General features: G+C 42.1%; 1 protein-coding gene across 4 annotated transcripts in view; it reads left to right on the forward strand.

Moving 5' to 3' along the window:
* The window catches only part of pde8b (phosphodiesterase 8B), a 302418-nt gene that overhangs the window by 178937 nt on the left and 101876 nt on the right, over positions 1–21605 (forward strand). For 2 of the 4 annotated variants that reach the window (XM_043707141.2, XM_043707123.2), the window contains exon 2: positions 18967–19026. In XM_043707141.2, the coding sequence (XP_043563076.1) occupies positions 18967–19026 (60 nt within the window). The remainder of the gene's footprint in view (positions 1–18966; positions 19027–21605) is intronic. The other 2 variants (XM_043707150.2, XM_043707132.2) reach the window with 1 other exon arrangement.

The following is a 21605-nucleotide window of genomic DNA, read 5'->3' on the forward strand; positions in this document are numbered from 1 at the left end:
GGGACAGTGCTGAGCTGGATGTTTGGAACTGAGGTGAGGTGGGGGAAGGGGAAATGAGGAAACTGGTGAAGTACACATTGATGCCCTGGGGTTGAAGTGTTCCGAGGCAGAAGATGCGACGTTCTTCCTCCAGGCGTTGGGTGGTGGGGGAGTGGCAGTGAAGGAGGCCCAGGATCTCCATGTCCTCAGCAGAGTGGGAGGGGGAGTTGAAATGTTGAGCCACAGGGCGGTGTGGTTGATTGGTGCGGGTGTTCCAGAGATGTTCCCTGAAACACTCTGCAAGGAGGCGTCCAGTCTCCCCAATGTAGAGGAGACCGCATCGGGAGCAACGGATACAATAAATCATATTGGGGGATGTGCAGGTAAAACTTTGATGGATGTGGAAGGCTCCGTTGGGGTCTTGGATGAAGGTGAGGGAGGAGGTGTGGGCGCAGGTTTTACAATTCCTGCGGTGGCTGGGGAGGGTGCCAGGACGGGAGGGTGGGTTGTTGGGGGGTGTGGACCTGACCAGGTAGTCACGGAGGGAATGGTCTTTGCGGAAGGTGGAAAGGGGTAGGGAGGGAAATATATCCCTGGTGGTGGGGTCTGTTTGGAGGTGGCGGAAATGTCGGCGGGTGATTTGGTTTATGTGAAGGCTGGTAGGGTGGAAGGTGAGCACAAGGGGGGGTTCTGTCCTTGTTACGGTTGGAGGGGTGGGGTCTGAGGGCGGAGGTGGGGGATGTGGAATTTTATATACTTTTATCAGGTCACTTGTCAGCCTCTGATGCTGTAGTGAAATCAATCCAAATTTTTCCAACCTTTCCTTATAGTCAATACGGTTCAATTGACTAATTAACCTCTTTTTCACCCTCTTCAAAGCCTCGACATCCTTCCTATAGTGTAACAACCAGAATGGCACACAACACTCTAAATGTGGCCAACTAAAGTTTTACACAGCTACAATGTGACATGCCAACATGTATATTTAATGCCTCAAACGACGAAAAGACAAGCGTGCCACATGTCTTCTTTACACCTTATCCGCTTGCGTTGGCACTTGCGGGGAGCAATAGTCTTGTGCCCATGATCCCTCTGTAATCAGCACTCTGAAGGGTTCTGCCATTGACTATATACATTGCATATTCTTACATTTTCCCTCCCAAAATGCATCACCTCACACTTGTTCGGATTAAACTCCATCTACCATTTCTCCATATCCCCTACAAAATGCGCTTGACATGGAAGTGTTTAATGAGAAAGTGTAGAGAAAATTCAGCTACTGAAAAAGGAAAAAGTTAAAATTAAATATAATATATCTGAATGTAATAAGCCTTCGAAACAAGATGAAAATAATTAAGTTAGTGTGTTTGTTCTGGTAGCTATCACTGATATGTGATTATAGCATGACTAAGTATTCCAGGCAAAATGGAAAATGGGGTAGGGTTGGAGGATCTATAGGGATCATGGATATTAAAAACAAGATATAGAGAGTAGTGAGACAAGAACATAGCCCAGGAAGATGGATTGGAACTATAAAATAACAAAGAGCAGAACATGCTAGTTGGCAAACCACATTGTAGCTGTGTAAAACTTTAGCTAGGCCATATTTGGAGTAAGGAAAGGTTGGAAAAATTTGGATTGTTTTCACTGCAGCATTGAAAGTTGACAGGCGACCTGATAAAAGTATATAAAATTATGAGAGGCATGGATAGGATGAATAGTCCGAGTCTTTTTCCCAGGGTGGAAATGTACAAAAGTAGGGGACATAAGATCATGGGGGAAAGTTTAAAGGAGATGTGTGAGGCAGAACATGCTAGTAGAAGAAGTATAGGGGTCCCATATGTTAGACAGAGTATAAATCAGGAAATTTGTAATGATTTGGAGATGCCGGTTTTGGACTGGGGTGTACAAAGTTAAAAATCACACAACTCCAGGTTATAGTCCAACAGGTTTAATTGGAAGCACTAGCTTTCGGAGCACTGCTCCTTCATCAGGTCGTTGTGGAGTATAAGATTATAAGACACATAATTTATAGGAAAAGTTTACAGTGTGATGTAATTGGAATTATATATTGAAAAAGACCTGGATTGTGTGTAGCAAGGGTAATGCAGTAAGCCTGGGTGATATCAGAAACACTTGCCAAATCAAATTGGCCAACATCGCTGGGAAGACAGGGGACAAGTGCATATAAGCCATTATGGTGAGGAAGCAACAAACGAAAATCTTCACTTTACAACTTGAGTTGTGTTCTTGAGTAAGAACCATATCTCTCTTTCTCAGTTACTCTGTAAATATATTTTAACTGAACATTTTTGCTCACTATGCTTCCTTCAGAATAGACAATGTACTTTATTGATTGAAGAATTAGTGTTTGCAATTATGATACAATTGCTTTTTCTCATTTAATTGTTATCCCAGTTAATGCTCAGTTTGGCTGTAGAGGCCAGTCTCTCTATTTCCCTTTTCACATCCTTTGGGGGGGAAAGAATCCTCAAAACTATTTAAACAAAAGTGAAAAAACAAACCTCCCATTATGTAACAGCACTGAGCTGAATGCCCTGGTCCTGTGATATAAAGGAGAAAACATGTAATATTTATTTGTCTGGAAAAACCTAGACACTCTGTTAAAAACATTTCTCGCATAAAGAATAAACAGTGTTACCATGGAAACAGAACATTCTAGCTGAGAACGTTTGATTCAAGCACATCACTGATTGTTAAGAGTGCTAATGAAACTATTGTTGACTGGATGAGGACTGTAACATGAGTAATATGAGTCAAAATGGACAAGAGAATTACAAAGCTCTTTAAAAATGCAATTGGAAAATATGTTAAAGGAAACCCTTTTATTAGTAATGTTTTCTCAGTAATTTCACGGTCCAGCTTGATTAAAGCATTGTTAAACTGGAGGCATTCTTAGTTCAGTGCTTATTTTTGCTGGGATATAGCAGGGTTCAATGTTATATTAAATAAAAACGCATGGCTCCTAAGCACTGAGGCTCTTGCCGAGTAATAGTTGATAAGACATTTAGTTTTGTTTCAATTGTTAAATAACATTTCCTATTTTGATTTCCTATCTTATTTGCGTACAGTTACCAACATTTTTGCAAGACACGTGTGACGATGTGGTGACTTTAAGAAGCTATTTTATCCTGGTTATTTTTGAAGAGAGGTTGTAAGGCAGAGGTGCTGAGTGGTCTATCAGAACTAGCTTGGGAGGCCTTGGGTTTATTTTTAAACAACCTGAATGGGTGTGGCCAGTTCTCACAGATCAGGATTTCTGGGTTTTTAGGTTTAGCTTTGAGCAGAAGATATTAGAGTCTCAGCAGAGTTGGAGAATTAGTGAATGTCTCCTGGCTGCTACTCTCTCTGAATTTTCTCTTGATGTGTTTTCCTCCTGGATAGGAAAACTGCATGTGAGAATCTGTGTCCTTTTTGCCAAACATGTTTATAGGATGTTACTCTATTGGAACAGTTAATTAGTAATAGTTACAGTATTTATTACTCTGTTTTCCCATAAGAGTAAAATTGTTCTAACTTCTTCTTTATTTGGTTGCATTTTAACCACAGTTATAAATAAATTGTGTTTTGCTGAAGGTTGAGTAGTTTGACCAGTCACGTTGCATCTTGGACAGGCACTTTACATTTGTCTCTAAGAAAAGGAAAACTTTGGAGTTTAGGCTACCTTCTTGAAATATTTTGAGGGGGTCTGGTCTGGTCCATAAAGCAAGAAACATGTGATATCTGTAATTTTGCCAAATATTTCTTCATTGTTATTAGAAAAAACAGGTAATGGCCTTCCAAATTGCAGCAAAGTTCAGAGCGCAATTGCCTACAAGTTACTTGTCTGATACTATCTTGGCTATCAAGCCAGATTCCTCAAGGTAATTGCATTGACCAAGGCCATCATTTTTAGTTTGTGTTAAAACTTCCTCTCCCATTGACTCTAACCTCCTCCTCCATTGTCGTATCTCCATATAGCATTTCACTTAAAGCTGAGTTTGTAGTTCCCTTTCCTTTCAGCAGATTATGAACAAGTGATCATTAAAGTTCAGAGAGCACAGGTAATGGTCAAATCAGGTGTAGCACTATAGAGAACTTTGGAGATGGGTTTTGGAAGAGTTGAAGTCGAGGTAAGGAAGGCTGGAAAGGAAGGAACTGAAGAAATTGAGTCTGGAACCTGTGAAGGTGTGCAGCATATGTGGACAGAGGTTGGTAAAGTAGCAAGCTGGCATTACCATATCGAAAGGTCAGGTACTAAAAGGAATGGAAGAATGGGCAAAGTTGGGGTTTTCACATTTTGGGACTCTGTGGAAGAGCTTGGTGCAACAATTTCCCTTGCAGTACATTACACTACAACATTACTCATTTTTGACAATTTATCCAACCATAATCAGCACTGCTAGAAACAGCCCACCTCTGAAGCCCTTGCCCAACCATAGGGTACCTTTGGCCTTCAATGGCAGCCTGCCACCATGCCATTTCCCATTTTCTCACTCCCAACCTCGTTGCAACCAGTTTTGGGTAGTCCTGAGATATTACAATGAGACTCTGGAGTTAAAATGACTTGGGCTTCAGTGTGCCACTGAGTGATCATGATGCTGCTCGCAGGGCAGGCTGCCATTGAAGACCAAAGGTACCTTATGGTTGGGCAAAGGCTTCAGAGGTCAGCTGTTTCTAGCAGTGCTGATCATGGTTGGATAAAGAGAGAAGCCTGGTTCAGTAAAAGATCTAAAATCATTTGAAAATCATTTATCATCTTGGTCCTCTTCTGGGCTTGCTCATTGTGGCACCAAGATTCTGTAATAATGCTGCCATTGGGCACTGATTGCCCAACAGTGCATTGCAATCTAATTGGGGACTGAATTATATTTGCACTTGAAGGAGGTCCTCGCTTGTCTGAGGTGAGGTTTTTGTGTGCTGCTGAGATCATATCTGTAAAAATGATGCATGATGAATTTGAGGTGGATATGAGCAGGTCCCTTCTTTGACTTTAACCACACTGTTCCTCAAGCATTTTCATTGGGCCTGGTGTAAGTGAAGGACAGTGAAGGGTGGAGTTAAAGAAAATAATAAAAAGAATAAGTAAAGCAACTACTTAATGGTTGCTTTAAAATTGCTTAAATTGCCAATTAATTCTAAGCTAATAGATTTTGAATGAGCCTATGTTCTTAAATGATTGATGCAGTTTGGATAGGTCATGATTGATTATGGCTTGAATTTTAATTAATTTCATTTTCAATGGAAGTGTGGTATTTAATGCAATTGCATTAGAAGTTATTAATAACTAATTTGATACCAAATCCAAACACTCCTGAGAAATGAATTTGCATGAAAAATTAATGGATTAATTTGCATGAGTTATAAATGACTCTTAGGGTTGCCAGCAGGAGTTAAGATGGGCTGCCAATAGGAACTGAGTTAGTTTGGAGCCTAACCTTTGTATGCTTCTCATTTGAATTATCTGCTGTGCAAACAGGATAAATTTCACCAGAATGACCTTCAGCAAGTTCTTCACCATCTCCATTTAATCTTTCATAAGTAATTCTGTTTGCCCTCTCATCCTTTCAGCCACCTTAGGCTTTGTGGGGAATTGTAGGGAAACAAAGTCTGAATGCTTTTTTTCCCATGGGTTGCTCACTTTTTCAGTCTAACTGCCACCAAAAGGTGACACACCTCAGGTTATCACATTTTAACTGACTGCTTATTTGATTATCAGGTAATTGTAAAGGTAAAATCAAATATAGTTAGCTTATGGTCTTTTTGTTCTTTTGTGTCCTCGAGTCATTTGTCTATTGTGTTATAACTGGATGAACTTGCAGAGGATCAGATATTCAAGAAGAAATGTAAGAATGACCACGGATCACTTTATTATGTTGGACTCAATTGGTATAAATTGTTGTTGTAATGAAATATTCATATCTTAGAATGTTTTTGTACCATTAGAGTCATTCTTTCCCAGACTAACATTGTGGCTCTGAAAGAAAACAGTAGTCAGTTTATGAACAGCAGATGTGCCTCAGGTAATTCAGAAATTATAAAATGTAATTTAGAAAAATGTATGTCAATAAAACAGCAGCATCAGATTCTTGTAAGTTATGGTTTCATTAAAGTCCCAAATGACAACTATGTAAGTATGACCAAGGTAAACCTTCATGTCCTATCTGCAATACTATCCACATCCAAAGCCTTCTTGACTATTGTACAGCTAAATGGGACTGTTTTCAGCTGCTTCCTCTTGTCTATTTAATCAGACTCAGGCTATCAATCACTACAGCTTCTCATTGCACTTGGCACCATTATTTCTAGTATCCTAAAGGACTGATCCTTGGCTCCTCCTATTTCTCACCAAAAAAGCACAGTATTAATTTTCATGTAGATGCTGGCAACATCGAGCTCTACTTTATCAAAACCACTTTCACCTTGTCCACTTCACCTAAGTTATCAGAGCACAATGTAGACTTTTACAGGCTGCTGAGAACATGTTAGTAAAGATAGTGCAAGATGAAAGGGCGATTGAGCTGGACACTGCTCTGTTTTTAACCATTTCCTGTTGCCTACTTGTCCCATTTTATAATCTGTTTGTTACACTACAGTAAATTATCTTCTCCAGCATTCATATTGGATGAGTTGAAACTTATTCCAATCAAACATTATTGTCCCTGTCACAAACCCAAATTCCTACAAATTGCTGTGGTGTTAGGAGGCCCAGATCAAGCCCTAATGAAAACTTTAACATCTGGATGCAAAGGAAAAGGCAGGCTACATGCCATACAGACTCAGAGGCAGTCAGGGTGAACAATTTTGGTAAACGACACACAAGAGGAACTGCAGTGTTACTCAGAAAAAAAGCTGAAGAGTCGCTGGATTCAAAATGTTAACTCTGCTTTCTTCCCACAAATGCTGCCAAACCTGCTGAGCTTCTCCAGCAATTTCTGTTGTTGTTTGAAAAGAACTATTGTTGGGGTAACTCCCAAGCCAAGGCTAATGAGGATGTTACCCATTTTCTTGAGGAACCAAATCTTGAAGAATTAAAAATCACAGAATCGCCATTATGTGCCTTGCAAACAGAAATTCATTTGCTTATATTCAGAAGGTTGAGTGAAAGGAATTTTGTTTCACCCTGGTAAGGTCAGCAGGAAGAGGTCTTATTAGGCCCAGGAGAGATTTTTGATTTTAAGCTCAAGACTGTACATCTGTGCAGTGTGCAGAGTGATGTATAAATGCAGCGTGACATTTCTGGTTATGAAAGAATATCTCTCCTGTATATAGTACAGTATATGGATTGCCTACCAAGTCAGGTTAGTGTAAATTGATTTTGGTGAGTTTGTTGCAGTAAATGTTTTAAAATGTGAAAGCTGTTGTGCTATCCTTTAAGATAAGTACAGGAAAATTAAAATCTCACTTTTAAAATGTAGTGATCTTGAAGGGACTGAAAACAAATAGGTTTGGTCTAATGGTCTTCCAAAATTCCTGTGGAGATGTAAAGTGGCGCATAACTGGCCACCTCCTTTAATCATGTGGTGGGCCGCTGGGCCACTTACTGGTAGTATGACATGGTGACCGGAAGACATCAGACACCAATTTTGACACTTACCTCAGCAATTTGTCAGCTTTCCTGCCATCCAGCTCATCACAATGTATCACGACAGTGAAGTTACTGAGATCGGCAGGTCGGGTGTAGGATCTTCAGATGGCGTTTCTGGCTACAAGTGGAATTTTGGATTGTTTTTACATTTTGCTGTGGTACAGTGAATTGACAATATGAGTGCTTATCAATGACCAACCCATAATTCTGCCAAGAATTCAGGATTCTTCTGTCCACAATAATAAAAAAAGGAAGAAAATAAAGCAAAATGGCTCCAAAATGGAAGTTCAACTTGCCTTTTTTGAGATGAAGTGTTAAGGCAGGTTGGAAGCTCTACTGCTTGGAGATAGATTGGGTTTTCCCATGGGATTACATTTATCTCAGTTCATCGCATCTTCATGCGTGGACAAATCTCTGAATCGTATTGGTATGTGAGGAGGAAGTTCTGAAGTCTGCTTGGAACTTCTGGGCTCCTAACATGTAAGCGCCAAAGTTGAAAAGTTCCCAGACAGCACTGGTCTCTTTCTTTCTCTCTCGCTCTCTCTCTGCAATCCAGGAGCATTACTCAACCTCTGATCATCACCCCCACCCACCCTTGAAGATTTCAGAGACCCAGATATTTGAAGAGAATTATTTGCAGAAAATCAAAGGAGTTGCAGCTTTTAAAACCCAAGTTCTGATCCTCCAGCTAGTGTTGCTACACTGTAAGCTGCAATTTTTAACCCCTCCTCGTTTAACATCGCTCTTGAACTTGTCCTGTGCCAATCGACATGTGAATGAACTGACCCTCACATTTTGGCATCAACATTGAGTCAGCAGTATTCTTGGAAATGTTATATTTATAAGTGACCTTGTAGTTTTTCAGGGTCAATATCACCTTAATCCTTCGAATGCACAAGAAACAAGCTCAATGCAGATCAAGATGTGAGAAATTGATGGAACAATGGCGTTTTTTCCAGAAATATTGTTAAAAGGGAAATGTCACAAACAATAGCCATTTTGATTTAAATCGTCTTGAAAGGGACATAGGGTTAAGAATTTTTTAATTGAAGGTACTGAGCAAAAGCAAACAGATATAGTTTGGTGGGGACAGAAAACGTAGATGGCTGGGACACCATATCCAAATAGCCATGTAAATATTCATACTAACTGGGGGAGTACATAAGAAAGCAGCCATCAAATATTTTAAGTATGGTGAAAGAGAATAAAAAGAATGTGTGCAATTGGCTGTTGATCAATGATCTCGGTGATGTTGTAAACTATAAATGTGAAGCTGACACAGTTTAGAGTGGTCAACTGAACCCAACACAGATTGCAAGCTTAATATTATTGCAAGCATTTTCTGTGAGTCTTCAAGACCTTGGGGTAACAGTTACTTATGCTTACTGACATGTACATGTCCCAGAGTTGATGCATGAGGCTTGCGCTAAGTTCAGCCTTGGGCCTCAGTTTGGGCCAACTGTCAACACCTGTTTTGTTTCCAGAAAAAGTTCACCCATTACTTATATTTCATTTTGGACCATTCCGTTTGCTGACATCAAGGCTGGGGAGGTGGTAGTGTATGATAATGTTACTGCACTAGACGTTTTCCAGAGCCCCCAGCTAATGTTCTAGGGAAAGAGTTCAATTCCCACCCTATTAAGATGAGGAAATTTGAATTTAATAAAAATCTGGACTTAATGTCCCTCAGGACTGCTGTGAAGCTGGGAAAGGTATTTCAGAAATCTCGACCTCCTCCTCTTGGCTTGCAGTCTATTGAGAAAAAAACACTACTGTTTGCTTTGGTGTGCTCGAGTGGCATTCCATCTTCATCAATCATTTTGTGTATACCTTATGTGTAATGTGGTAGCAAATGATGAAATTGAATAATATACAGGAACATTAGCTAAAAACAGGAACTTATTGTCATAAATCAATTGAAGGCACTGGAGATAGGAAGAAATGTTTCCAATTGGGAGAGGATCAATTACTGGGGGCATAGATTTAAGGTAAGTGGCAAGACATTTAGAAGAGTTATGAAAAAAGGTTTTTCACCTGGAGGGTGGTGGGAAAAGGTAAATCCATGTTTGTCACGGTTTCAGAGGCAGAAACCTTCATAACATTTAAGAATTATTTAGTTGTACAATTGAATACCAACGTATACAAAGCTCTGGCCCAAGCCCTGGAAAATGGGATTAGAATGGTTAGGTGGTAGTTTTTCGACTCAATGGGCTGAAGAACCTTTTTCTGTGTTATAGACCTCCATCCCTCCATGACTCCTATCCACAAATGCCAAGACCATTTGGAAGCCAACTATGGCTATTGTTCCTTCCCTTGTTATAAATTGCAAGATATTGAAATGTGCTTTTTTAAATAGCCAGTCCATTCTTTCCTCCTGCATGAGGAATACATGCTGGCAGTGGACTGTACAGTCACAAGATCCTGAGGTTACTATCTGTCGAGATTTGTGGAATGGATGCTTGAACTGAAACTACACTCAATCAGGATCCTGGTTGTGAGTTGTCCACGTAGAACATTTCCTGATGGAAGCAAGACAGTTAATATGAATGCTTTGTTTCTGGACAAGGATCAAGATGTGTGCTACCCAGCAGGGCAGTACTAGTCTACTTTATAGAGTCATAGAGTTATAGAGATGTACAGCATAGAAACAGACCCTTCGGTCCAACCCGACCAGATATGCCAATCCAATCTAGTCCCACCTGCCAGCACCCGGCCCATATACCTCCAAACTCCTTCCTATTCATATACCCATCCAAATGTCTCTTAAATGTTGCAATTGTACCAGCCTCCACCACTTCCTCTGGCAGCTCATTCCATACACATACCACCCTCTGTGTGAAAACGTTGGCCCTTAGGTCTCTTTTGTATCTCTCCCCTCTCACCCTAAACCTATGCCCTCTATTTCTGGACTCCCTGACCCCAGGGAAAAGACTTTGCCTATTTATCCTATCCATGTCCCTCATAATTTTGTAAACCTCTATAAGGTCACCCCTCAGCCTCTGACGCTCCAGCAAAAACAGCCCCAGCCTGTTCAGCCTCTCCATATAGCTTAAATCCTCCAACCCTGGCAACATCCTTGTAAATCTTTTCTGAACCCTTTCAAGTTTCATAACATCTTTCCGATAGGGAGGAGACCAGAATTGCACGCAATAGTCCAACAGTGGCCTAACCAATGTCCTGTACAGCCGCAACATGACCTCCCAACTCCTGTACTCAATACTCTGACCAATAAAGGAAAGCATACCAAACACCTTCTTCACTATCCTATCTACCTGCGACTCCACTTTCAAGGAGCTATGAACCTGCACTCCAAGGTGTCTTTGTTCAGCAACATTCCCTAGGACCTTATCATTAAGTGTATAAGTCCTGCTAAGATTTGCTTTCCCAAATTGCAGCACCTCGCATTTATCTGAATTAAACTCCATCTGCCACTTCTCAGCCCATTGGCCCATCTGGTCAAGATCCTGTTGTAATCGTGAGATAACCTTCTTCGCTGTCCACTACACCTCCAATTTTGGTGTCATCTGCAAACTTACTAACTGTACCTCTAATACTCACATCCAAATCATTTATGTAAATTACAAAAAAGTAGAGGACCAGCACCGATCCTTGTGGCACTCCACTGGTCACAGGCCTCCCACCACCATCTGTCTTTTATCTTTGAGCCAGTTCTGTATTCAAATGGCTAGTTCTCCCTGTATTCCGTGAGATCTAACCTTGCTAATCAGTCTCCCATAGGGAATCTTGTTGAATGCCTTACTAAAGTCCATATAGATCACACCTACCACTCTGCCCTCATCAATCCTCTTTGTTACTTCCTCAAAAACTTAATCAAGTTTGTGAGACATGATTTCCCACACACAAAGCCATGTTGACTATCCCTAATCAGTCCTTGCCTTTCCAAATACATGTACATCCTGTCCCTCAGGATTCCCTCCAACAGCTTGCCCACCACTGATATCAGGCTCACTGGTCTATAGTTCCCTGGCTTGTCCTTACCACCCTTCTTAAACAGTGGCACCACGTTTGCCAACCTCCAGTCTTCCGGCACCTCACCTGTGACTATCGATGATACAAATATCTCAGCAAGAGGCCCAGCAATCACTTCTCTAGCTTCCCACAGAGTTCTCGGGTACACCTGATCAGGTCCTGGGGATTTATCCACCTTTACCCATTTCAAGACATCCAGCACTTCTTCCTCTGTAATCTGGACATTTTGCAAGATGTCACCATCTATTTCCCTACAATCTACATCTTCCATATCCTTTTCCAGAGTAAATACTGATGCAAAATACTCATTTAGTATCTCCCCCATTTTCTGCACTCCACATAAAGGCCGTCTTGCTGATCTTTGAGGGCCCCTATTCTCTCCCAAGTTACTCTTTTGTCCTTAATGTATTTGTAAAAACTCTTTGGATTCTCCTTAACTCTATTTGCCAAAGCTATCTCAAGTCCCCTTTTTGCTCTCCTGATTTCCCTCTTAAGTATACACCTACTTCCTTTATACTCTTCTAAGGATGCACTCGATCTATCCTGTCTATACCTGATATATGCTTCCTTCTTTTTCTTAACTAAACCCTCAATTTCTTTAGTCATCCAGCATTCCCTGTACCTGCCAGCCTTTCCTTTCACCCTAACAGGAATACACTTTCTCTGGATTCTCGTTATCTCATTTCTGAAGGCTTCCCATTTTCCAGTAATCCCTTTACCTGCGAAAATCTGCCCCCAATCAGCTTTCGAAAGTTCTTAGGAGAAAGTGAGGACTGCAGATGCTGGAGATCAGAGCTGAAAAATGTGTTGCTGGAAAAGCGCAGCAGGTCAGGCAGCATCCAAGGAGCAGGAGAATCGATGTTTTGGGCATAAGCCCTTCTTCAGGAATGAGGAAGGTGTGCCAAGCAGGCTAAGATAAAAGGTAGGGAGGAGGGACTTGGGGGAGGGGCGTTGGGAATGCGATAGGTGGAAGGAAGTTAAGGTGAGGGTGATAGGCCGGAGAGGGGGTGGGGGCGGAGAGGTCGGGAAGAAGATTGCAGGTCAAGAAGACGGTGCTGAGTCTAAGGGTTGGGACTGAGAAAAGGTGGAGGAGGGGAAATGACGAAGCTGGAGAAATCTGCATTCATCCCTTGTGGTTGGAGGGTTCCGAGGCGGAAGATGAGGACCAGGTCCTAGCTTCCAGCCCTGCCGTATTTCCACCATCCCTCCAGACCACCCCCTCTCTGAGGATGAAAGATCAGTCCTCAGCAGAGGCCTCACCTTCATTCCCCTACGCTCCTAGATTAACGAGTTCAACACACGGCGTGACATCGAACAATTCTTCCGCCGCCTTCGCCTCCGTGCCTACTTCTTCAACCAAGACTCTCGCCCACCCTCTGACGACTCCTTCTTCCGCCTCCAACACACCCCATCCACCTGGCGCACCGATCTTTATATTGCTGAGGCTAAACGCCAGCCCGCGGACACCTCCTCCTACTGCCCCCTTGACCATGATCCCACCACCAAACCATCATCTCCCAGACCATCCATAACCTCATCACCTCAGGGGATCTTCCATCCACCGCCTCCAACCTCATAGTCCCACAACCCCACACAGCCCGTTTCTACCTCCTGCCCAAAATCCACAAACCTGACTGCCCCGGCCGACCCATTGTCTCAGCCTGCTCTTGCCCCACCGAACTCATCTCTGCATACCTCGACACGGTCCTGTCCCCCTTAGTCCAAGAACTCCCCACCTACGTTCGGGACACCACCCACGCCCTCCACTTCCTCCATGATTTTCGCTTCCCCGGCACCCAATGCCTTATCTTCACCATGGACATCCAGTCCCTATACATCTCCATCCCCCATCATGAAGGACTCAAAGCCCTCCGCTTCTTCCTTTCCCGCCGACCCCCAACGAGTACCCTTCTACCGACACCCTCCTTCGACTGACTGAACTGGTGATCACTCTGAACAACTTCTCTTTCCAATCCTCCCACTTCCTCCAAACCAAATGAGTAGCCATGGGCACCTGCATGGGCCCCAGCTATGCCTGCCTCTTCGTAGGATATGTGGAACAGTCCATCTTCCGCAGCTACACTGGCACCACCCCACACCTCTTCCTCCGCTACATTAATGATTGTATCAGCGCTACTTCGTGCTCCCACGAGGAGGTTGAACAGTTCATCCACTTTATTAGCACCTGCCACCGCGACCTCAAATTTACCTGGACCGTCTCAGACTCTTCCCTCCCCTTCCTAGACCTCTCCATTTCTATCTCGGGCAACCGACTCAACACGGACATTTACTATAAAACGACCAACTCCCACAGCTACCTAGATTACACCTCCTCCCACCCTGCCCCCTGTAAAAACGCCATCCCATATTCCCAATTCCTTCGCCTCCGCCGCATCTGCTCCCTGGAGGACCAATTCCAATATCGAACAACCCAGATGGCTTCATTCTTCAAAGACCGCAATTTTCCCCTCAGACATGGTTGACGATGCTTTCCACTGCATCTCCTCCACTTCCCGCTCCTCCACCCTTGAACCCCGCCCCTCCAATTGCCACCAGGACAGAACCCCACTGGTCCTCACCTACCACCCCACCAACCTCCATATACATTGTATCATCCTTCGTCATTTCTGCCACCTCCAAACAGACCCCACCACTAAGGATATATTTCCCTCCCCTCCCCTATCAGCATTCCGGAAAGACCACTCCCTCTACGACTCCCTCGTAAGGTCCAAACCCCCCGCACCAACCCAACCTCCACTCCCGGCACCTTCCCCTGCAACCGCAGGAAATGCAAAACTTGTGCCCACACCTTCCCCCTCACTTCCCTCCAAGGCCCCAAGGGATCCTTCCATATGCATCACAAATTCACCTGCACCTCCACACACATCATTTACTGCATCCGCTGCACCCGGTGTGGCCACCTCTACATTGCGGAGACAGGACACCTACTTGCGGAACGTTTCAGTGAACACCTCTGGGACACCCGCACCAACCAACCCAACCACCCCGTGGCTGCACACTTTAACTCCTCCTCCCACTCCGCCAAGGACATGCAGGTCCTTGGACTCCTCCATCGCCAGACCATGGCAACACGACGCCTGCAGGAAGAGCGCCTCATCTTCCGCCGACAACATTTTTCTGCCTACAACACATTTTTCAGTTTTGAAAGTTCTTGCCTAATTCCATCAAAGTTGGCCTTTCTCCAATTTAGAACTTCAACTTTTAGATCTGGTCTATCCTTTTCCATCACTATTTTAAATCTAATAGAATTATGGTCGCTGGCCTCAAAGTGCTCCCCCACTGACACATCAGTCACCTGCCCTGCCTTATTTCCCAAGAGTAGGTCAAGTTTTGCACCTTCTCGAGTAGGTACATCTACATACTGATTCAGAAAATTGGCTTGTGCGCACTTAACAAATTCCTCACCATCTAAACCTTTAACACTATGGCAGTCCCAGTCTTTGTTTGGAAAGTTAAAATCCCCTACCATAACTACCCTATTATTCTTACAGATAGCTGAGATCTCCTTACAACTTTGTTTCGCAATTTCCCTCTGAATATTAGAGGATCTATAATACAATCCCAATAAGGTTCCCTTTCTTATTTCTCAGTTCCACCCAAATAACTTCCCTGGATGTATTTCTGGGAATTTCCTCCCTCAGCACAGCTGTAATACTATCTCTTATCAAAAATGCCACTGCCCCTCCTCTCTTGCCTCCCTTTCTATCCTTCCTGTTGTATTTGTATCCTGGAACATTAAGCTGCCAGTCTTGCCCATCCCTGAGCCATGTTTCTGTAATTGCTATGATACCCCAGTCCCATGTTTCTAACCATGCCCTGAGTTCATCTGCCTTCCCTGTTAGGCCTCTTGCATTGAAATAAATGCATTTTAATTTATTAGTCCTACCTTGTCCCTGCCTGCCCTGACTGTTTGACTCGCTTCTGTTCTCAACTGTACCAGTCTCAGATTGATCTCTTTCCTCACTATCTCCCTGAGTCTCTCTCTCTCTCTCTCTCTCTCTCTCTCCCCCCCCCACCCCACCTTACTAGTTTAAATCCTCCCAAGCAACTCGAACAAATCTCCCTGCCAGTATATTAGTCCCCTTCCAATTTAGGTGCAATCCGTCCTTCTTGTACAGGTCACTTCTACCCCGAAAGAGATTCCAATGATCCAAAAATGTGAATCCTTCTCCCATACACCAGCTCCTCAGCTAGACATTCATCTGCTCTATCCTCCTATGCCTGCCCTGTACATCTCTAAGATTGAATTAGCTGCCAAGTGATTTATTTTAAAGCAGTCATATCTTTGCTGACTTTGTGCAATTTTTTTTCCAAACACTCAAAGAGTTATGGAGATGCCTCTCATCGCCATAACTACATCATTCTCAAGGCTCAAGCTCAACTGTGTGATGCATTCCTCCTTTTATCAGTTAGCAGCATTTCCTTATCACTGTCTGAAATCTTTGTCTGTGTTTTTCTGACCCTTCAACTAATTTAGATTTTACCCAAAAGCCTGCTTTGCCATTTAACTGGATGGAACTTTCCAAAATAGAAATTTGTTGATACCTTTCTGAATATCTGTGTTCACCCATTGTAGTGCCCCACTACTGGCAGACCTTTTGCGCCTATAGTTTGTATTATATAAATTAGTTAACTTTAGAATGTCTCATGAGGTAGACCTTCTTTAGTTTCTACCTCCATTAGACCATAAGATCATAAGCTTTAGAATCAGATTTAGGCCATTCAGCCCATCAAGTCTGGTCTGCCATTCAATCATGGCTGATGTGTTTCTTAACCACATTGTCCTGCCTTCTCCCCATAACTCTTGTTCCTCTTGTTAATCATTGTCCCAGAAAGCTGTGGAGGCCAAGTCATTGAGTGTCTTTAAGACAGAGGTAGATAAGTTGTTCCCCTTATTAATCAAGAACCTATCTACCTCTGATTTAAAGACTCTCAATGACTTGGCCTCCACAGCCTTCTGGGGCAATGAGTTCCACAGATTAACTGCCCTTTGACTGAAGAAATTTCTACTCGTTTCAGTTCTAAAGGGTCACTCCTTCACTCTCGTCTCACTAGTGGAAACATCTTCTCCACATCCACTCCATTCAGGCCTGTGTCAGTATTCTATAAGTTTCAATGAGATCTCCCCTCATCCTTCTGGCAAATGGAACTAGATTCATTTAGGATATCTGGTTGGCATGGATGAGTTGGACTGAAGGGTCTGTTTCCGTGCTGTACGTCTCTCTGACTCTATGACTCTAAGTACAGACCCAGAGTCCTCAACCACTCCTAATATAACAAACCCTTCATCACTGGGATCATTCTTGTAAACCTCCTCTGGATCCTCTCCAATGCCAGCATATCCTTCCTTAGCTCACAATATTCCTACTGTGATCTGACTAGAGCCGCACACAGCCTCAGCAGTATACCTCTGCTTGTATATTCTAGCCCTCTTGAAATGAACACTAACATTGTATTTGCCTTCCCTCTGCGAAATGAACTTACCTGTTAATCTTAAGAAAATCCTGAATTAGGAATCCCAAGTCCTTTTTTTATGGGGATTTCTGAAATCTTTCCCCATCTAGAAAATAGCCTATGCCTCTATTCTTCCTACCAATGTGCGTTATCTCACACTTTTCAACATTGTATTCCATCTGCCATTTCTTTGTCCACCATGAGCACAGGGGTGGCACGGTGGCTCAGTGGTTAGCACTGCTGCCTCACAGTGCCAGGAACCCGGGCTGGTTTCCAGCTTTGGCAACTGTCTGTGTGGAGTTTGCACATTTTCCCTGTGTCTGTGTGGGTTTCCTCCCACGATGCAAAGTTGTGCAGGTTAGGTGAATTGGCCATGATAAATTGCCCATAGTGTTCAGGGATGTGTAATGTTCAGGCGCATTAATCAGGGGTAAATGTAGAGTAATGGGGAATGAGTTTGGGTGGGAAACTCTTTTGAAGGTGTGGACTTGTTGGGCTGAAGGGCCTGTTTCTACACTATAGGGATTCTATGGATTCTACCCTGTCAGCAGCCTCTTGCTTCCCCAACATTATCTGCCCCTCCACCTATCTTTGTATCATTTGAAAACTAAGTTTGAGGTAACAAATCTAAGGAATGTATAATTACCTCATGAAATACAGTATCTAGGTAACTCTCCCCCCTCTCTAATGTGTTGCAGTGTTCAAAGCTCAGACTCCAGCTCATCCGATCTGAGCCAGAGTTCATCAAGCAAGCAACCAACAGACAGTACAGATGTGGTCCCATGTTCTTTTTAGGATATGGCTGATTTAATTTTGTTGAACTAAATGGAATGGGAAGATTCTGTGAAAGGTGGCTGATTTTCTCTGCTCAGGGCTAGTGTCCAGGTGGAATTGTTGGAAATTACTATATCGTCTTTCAATGGCTAGTCTGTACAGTTCTTCCCTAGCCACTGAGAGGGTCCAGTTATAAATAAAACCACAAATCAACTTGAAACTATTGTGTACAGCCACCTATGATTTTCAAATGGCTGTTCCAGTTTTTAAAGAAGTTTGGTGATATAAAGTATAATCTGGAATTTATATAGTTCAATACTATCTCCATATTTGTCATCAAAGTTAAAGTACAATTGACCTTAAATTACGATTGTGTCTTAGTTACAATCATGAAAGTCATTTTCACTTTTTTGAGATTGATTTATGTTAACACAACACTACAAGTAGATAAGACTTTTTTTGGCACGTGTTATCGACCTGCAAAAGCAAAAGTTTAAATATTTAGTTTTCTTACATTTTGTACTTAAAGTAAAATAGTTCTTGTTGAAGTGTGTCTGGTAAAAAAAAATTATTTTTATTCCATAACATTTTTTTCTTCAAGTCACTTTGAAAAGAATGACGAGTAATTTATAAAACAAAATTATGGTATTGTTCTTCACTTCCACAAAACACTGCAGTCCTTGTAGTTCCCACCTGTTTTTGTTATGAAGATGTGCCATGAAGGTAATAACTGCCAAAAATCAATGTTTTCTCGAGTTGATGGTAATAAGAAACTGTTTTAAGTGCAGAGATTCATGTGCTAGGAGTATGTACTCCCTCACTACAATTTTGCAGCCATTAAAATGAAAGCTGAAACATCATTCTTCATGTTCACAATATGTGTTCACGGCAAACTGCACTGGGAACACGAGAGGCTGAAGGATGTCTTTTAATAACAGAAGATATTGCAGGTGTTTAAATGTTGCATTAATAAAATACAAATCTGAAATAACATGCTAATTGTTGACAATCTAATTGATTGTAAACCAAGACAAAATATAAAATGTATCATTTTTATTAATTTCCAACAAAATTAAAAATTACACTTCCAAATGTTTTGCTGGCATATCCATGTTACTTCTCAGCTGAACAAGCTAATGAGACTATTGTTTTTCTTCCAGCAGGTTGCAGCTACAGAAGTACACTTTGGACCTATGAGACTGACTCAAGATCCTTTCCAGGTGAAACCTTGTTTTAGATGATTGTCGCTTGTACGATTATATGTAGTACAATAGATGATGGTCACCGTCTCTGGCTCCTGACTCCCACCTGTAAAATATTCAGACTGCAGAAAAATACTGATTGTTCTTCTTACGTCAGCTTGTTAGTCTGTATACCTGTTTATCATATTGTGCAGAACATTTACTTGCTGTAACACTGTAAGACACCCACACTTTATAAATGTTCATTTTAGGTTAAATTGCTATTTTCACCATTTTTTTCAATTAACTCAGATCAATAAAGGAAAAGCAGGGATCTGGGAACATGTCAATGTCCAATCTCTCCTTCGGATTTATTTTAATGAGCTTCAGAAAAAATAATATTGTTATGACCTACCTTCTGCCCAATGTGACAGATGTATTGATTTTAATCACTAACATGCTGCAAATATCCGTGTAACTGATTGTGGGGATAATGATATTTGGAATTAGATGCCGTCAATCTTCTCTCTCTTCCACAGAAGTGAAATTCCTCCCACTGTTTAAATAGACGAAAAGCAGAATATGTCTAATCTTTTATTGGAATTAGGCAGGAGTGGAATTTTGTATTATAAGTATTTAATGTTAGACCGGAGGGTAAAACATTTCTTGAGAAATGCAGAGAATGACAAAGAGTATAGCCATTTTGGCTGGATGCTTCATTTAGATACTAGTCCACTTTTGGTGTTTCTGCATGTGCTGAACTGGATGCAGAGTTTCCAAACAACATGGAAATGTCAGATCATGATAACAGTGTAACCATGTTATTCAATTGTACCAAAATCTCATGGAGAAGGATACCTTAGCCATTATCTGTGCAGCCTCCATCAATGGCTGAGCCATTCAAAGACTGTTCTTTCACTGATGATGTCGTTCTTTCTAAAGTTAGAGACAAAAAAAATGCAGATGCTGGAATCCAACATAGACAGGCAAGAGGCTGGAAGAACACAAGAAGCCAGGCAGCATCAGAGGGTGGAGAAGTCAACGTTTCGGGTGTAATCCTGGCCAGACCTCTACTTGTGACCACCAATCACAACGTCACCACTTTGCCTTCTCCCCATCCAAAACCCTCCCCCACTGCCTTTATCTGCAGCTCCTCTTAGTCCCACCCCACTCCTGAGGAAGGGTTATACCTGAAACATTGACTTCTCCACCTCCTGATGCTGCCTGGCTTGCTGTGTCATTGATTCCAGGGTAGCAGCCTTCCCATCTGAGAGGCAAGTAGTTATCGAATAACTACTGAATATTTCCATTGAACTGAATTGTAATCTTCTTAAACAAATGAAGTCATTCTTTTCATTTAAGGGAGATTGGCTCAGGCAGTACCACTTGTATCTTCGCATCCAGAAGTCGTGGGCTCAAGTACTGCTCCAGCGACTTCAGTATATCATCCAGACTGGCTCTCCAAACCTGAAGTGAAAGAGTGCTGTATTGTCGGTGGTGCCAGTCCTTGGGGAATTGTTAAATTGAGACCCTGGCTGCTCTGTCAAAGATTCTGTTCACAGGGAAGCAGGAGGAGGGCATCCAAAAGTTCCTGAGCAAGCCTCAGCTCTCAAGCGTCATCAATAAATCAGATTATTTTGCCAGGATCTTATTGCTGTTTGTGGAACCTTGCTATGTGCAAAATGTGATTGCCTTCTTTCAGTGAAAGATATAGAATCTCTTCAATCACATTTATCTGCTTGGTTTAGTAAACCACACAATTTATGTTCTCTATATCTCACAGTTGGCAGGTCAATATACCTTTAAGAGATATGCTCATGATATCATCACTGTGAAAATAGAAACTTATTGTCTAAATGATGAGAGATTGCAGAGGGATCTGGGTGACATCATGCATGAATCACAAAAGTTGTATGTAGGTATCATAAGTAATTAAGAAAGTTAAGACAATGTTATCATTTATTGTGAAGCTAATAGATCACAAAAGTAGGGAGGTTATGCTTCAATTTACAGGGCCTCATCTTCAGTACTGTGAATAGTATTGGTCACCTTGTTTAAGGAAATATGTAAATGTATTGGTGGCAGTTCAGAGAAGAATTACTAGATTGATACCTGGAATGAGAGGATTTGACTGAGGGGAAAGGTTGGCCAGGCTAAGCTTACCTTTGCTGCAGTTTATAAAAGTAAGAGACAGCTTGATTAAAACATAAAAGATCCTGAAGAGTCTTGACAGGGTAGATGTGGTGAGGATGTTTACTCTCTATGAAGGAATCTTAAATTGGAGGTCACTGTTCAAAAGTCAGGGTCACCTAATTAAGAGAGAGATGAGGTGATTTTATTTCTCAGATGGTCATGTGTCTGTGCAACTCTCTTCCTGAAAAACTGATGGAAACAAAGTCCTTGAATATTTTCAAGGCAGATAGATGCTTGTCACGCTCCTCATAGTCCTCAGCTTCCTGACAGTTCAAAAATCTATCTACCTCCTCTTTAGACACCTTTAGAGATTAGTCCTCCACAATTCTCTGGGTAGAGAATTCCAGACTTTCACGAGTCTCTGAGAGAAGAAATTGTCTCATGTCTTAATTTTAAATAAGTGTCACCTATTTCAAGACTCCCCC

This window comes from Chiloscyllium plagiosum, unplaced genomic scaffold, assembly GCF_037043375.1.
Source record: "Chiloscyllium plagiosum isolate Xiang-an unplaced genomic scaffold, Cpla_swu_hap1 HiC_scaffold_2, whole genome shotgun sequence".
In the NCBI taxonomy this organism is placed as follows: Eukaryota; Metazoa; Chordata; class Chondrichthyes; order Orectolobiformes; family Hemiscylliidae; genus Chiloscyllium; species Chiloscyllium plagiosum.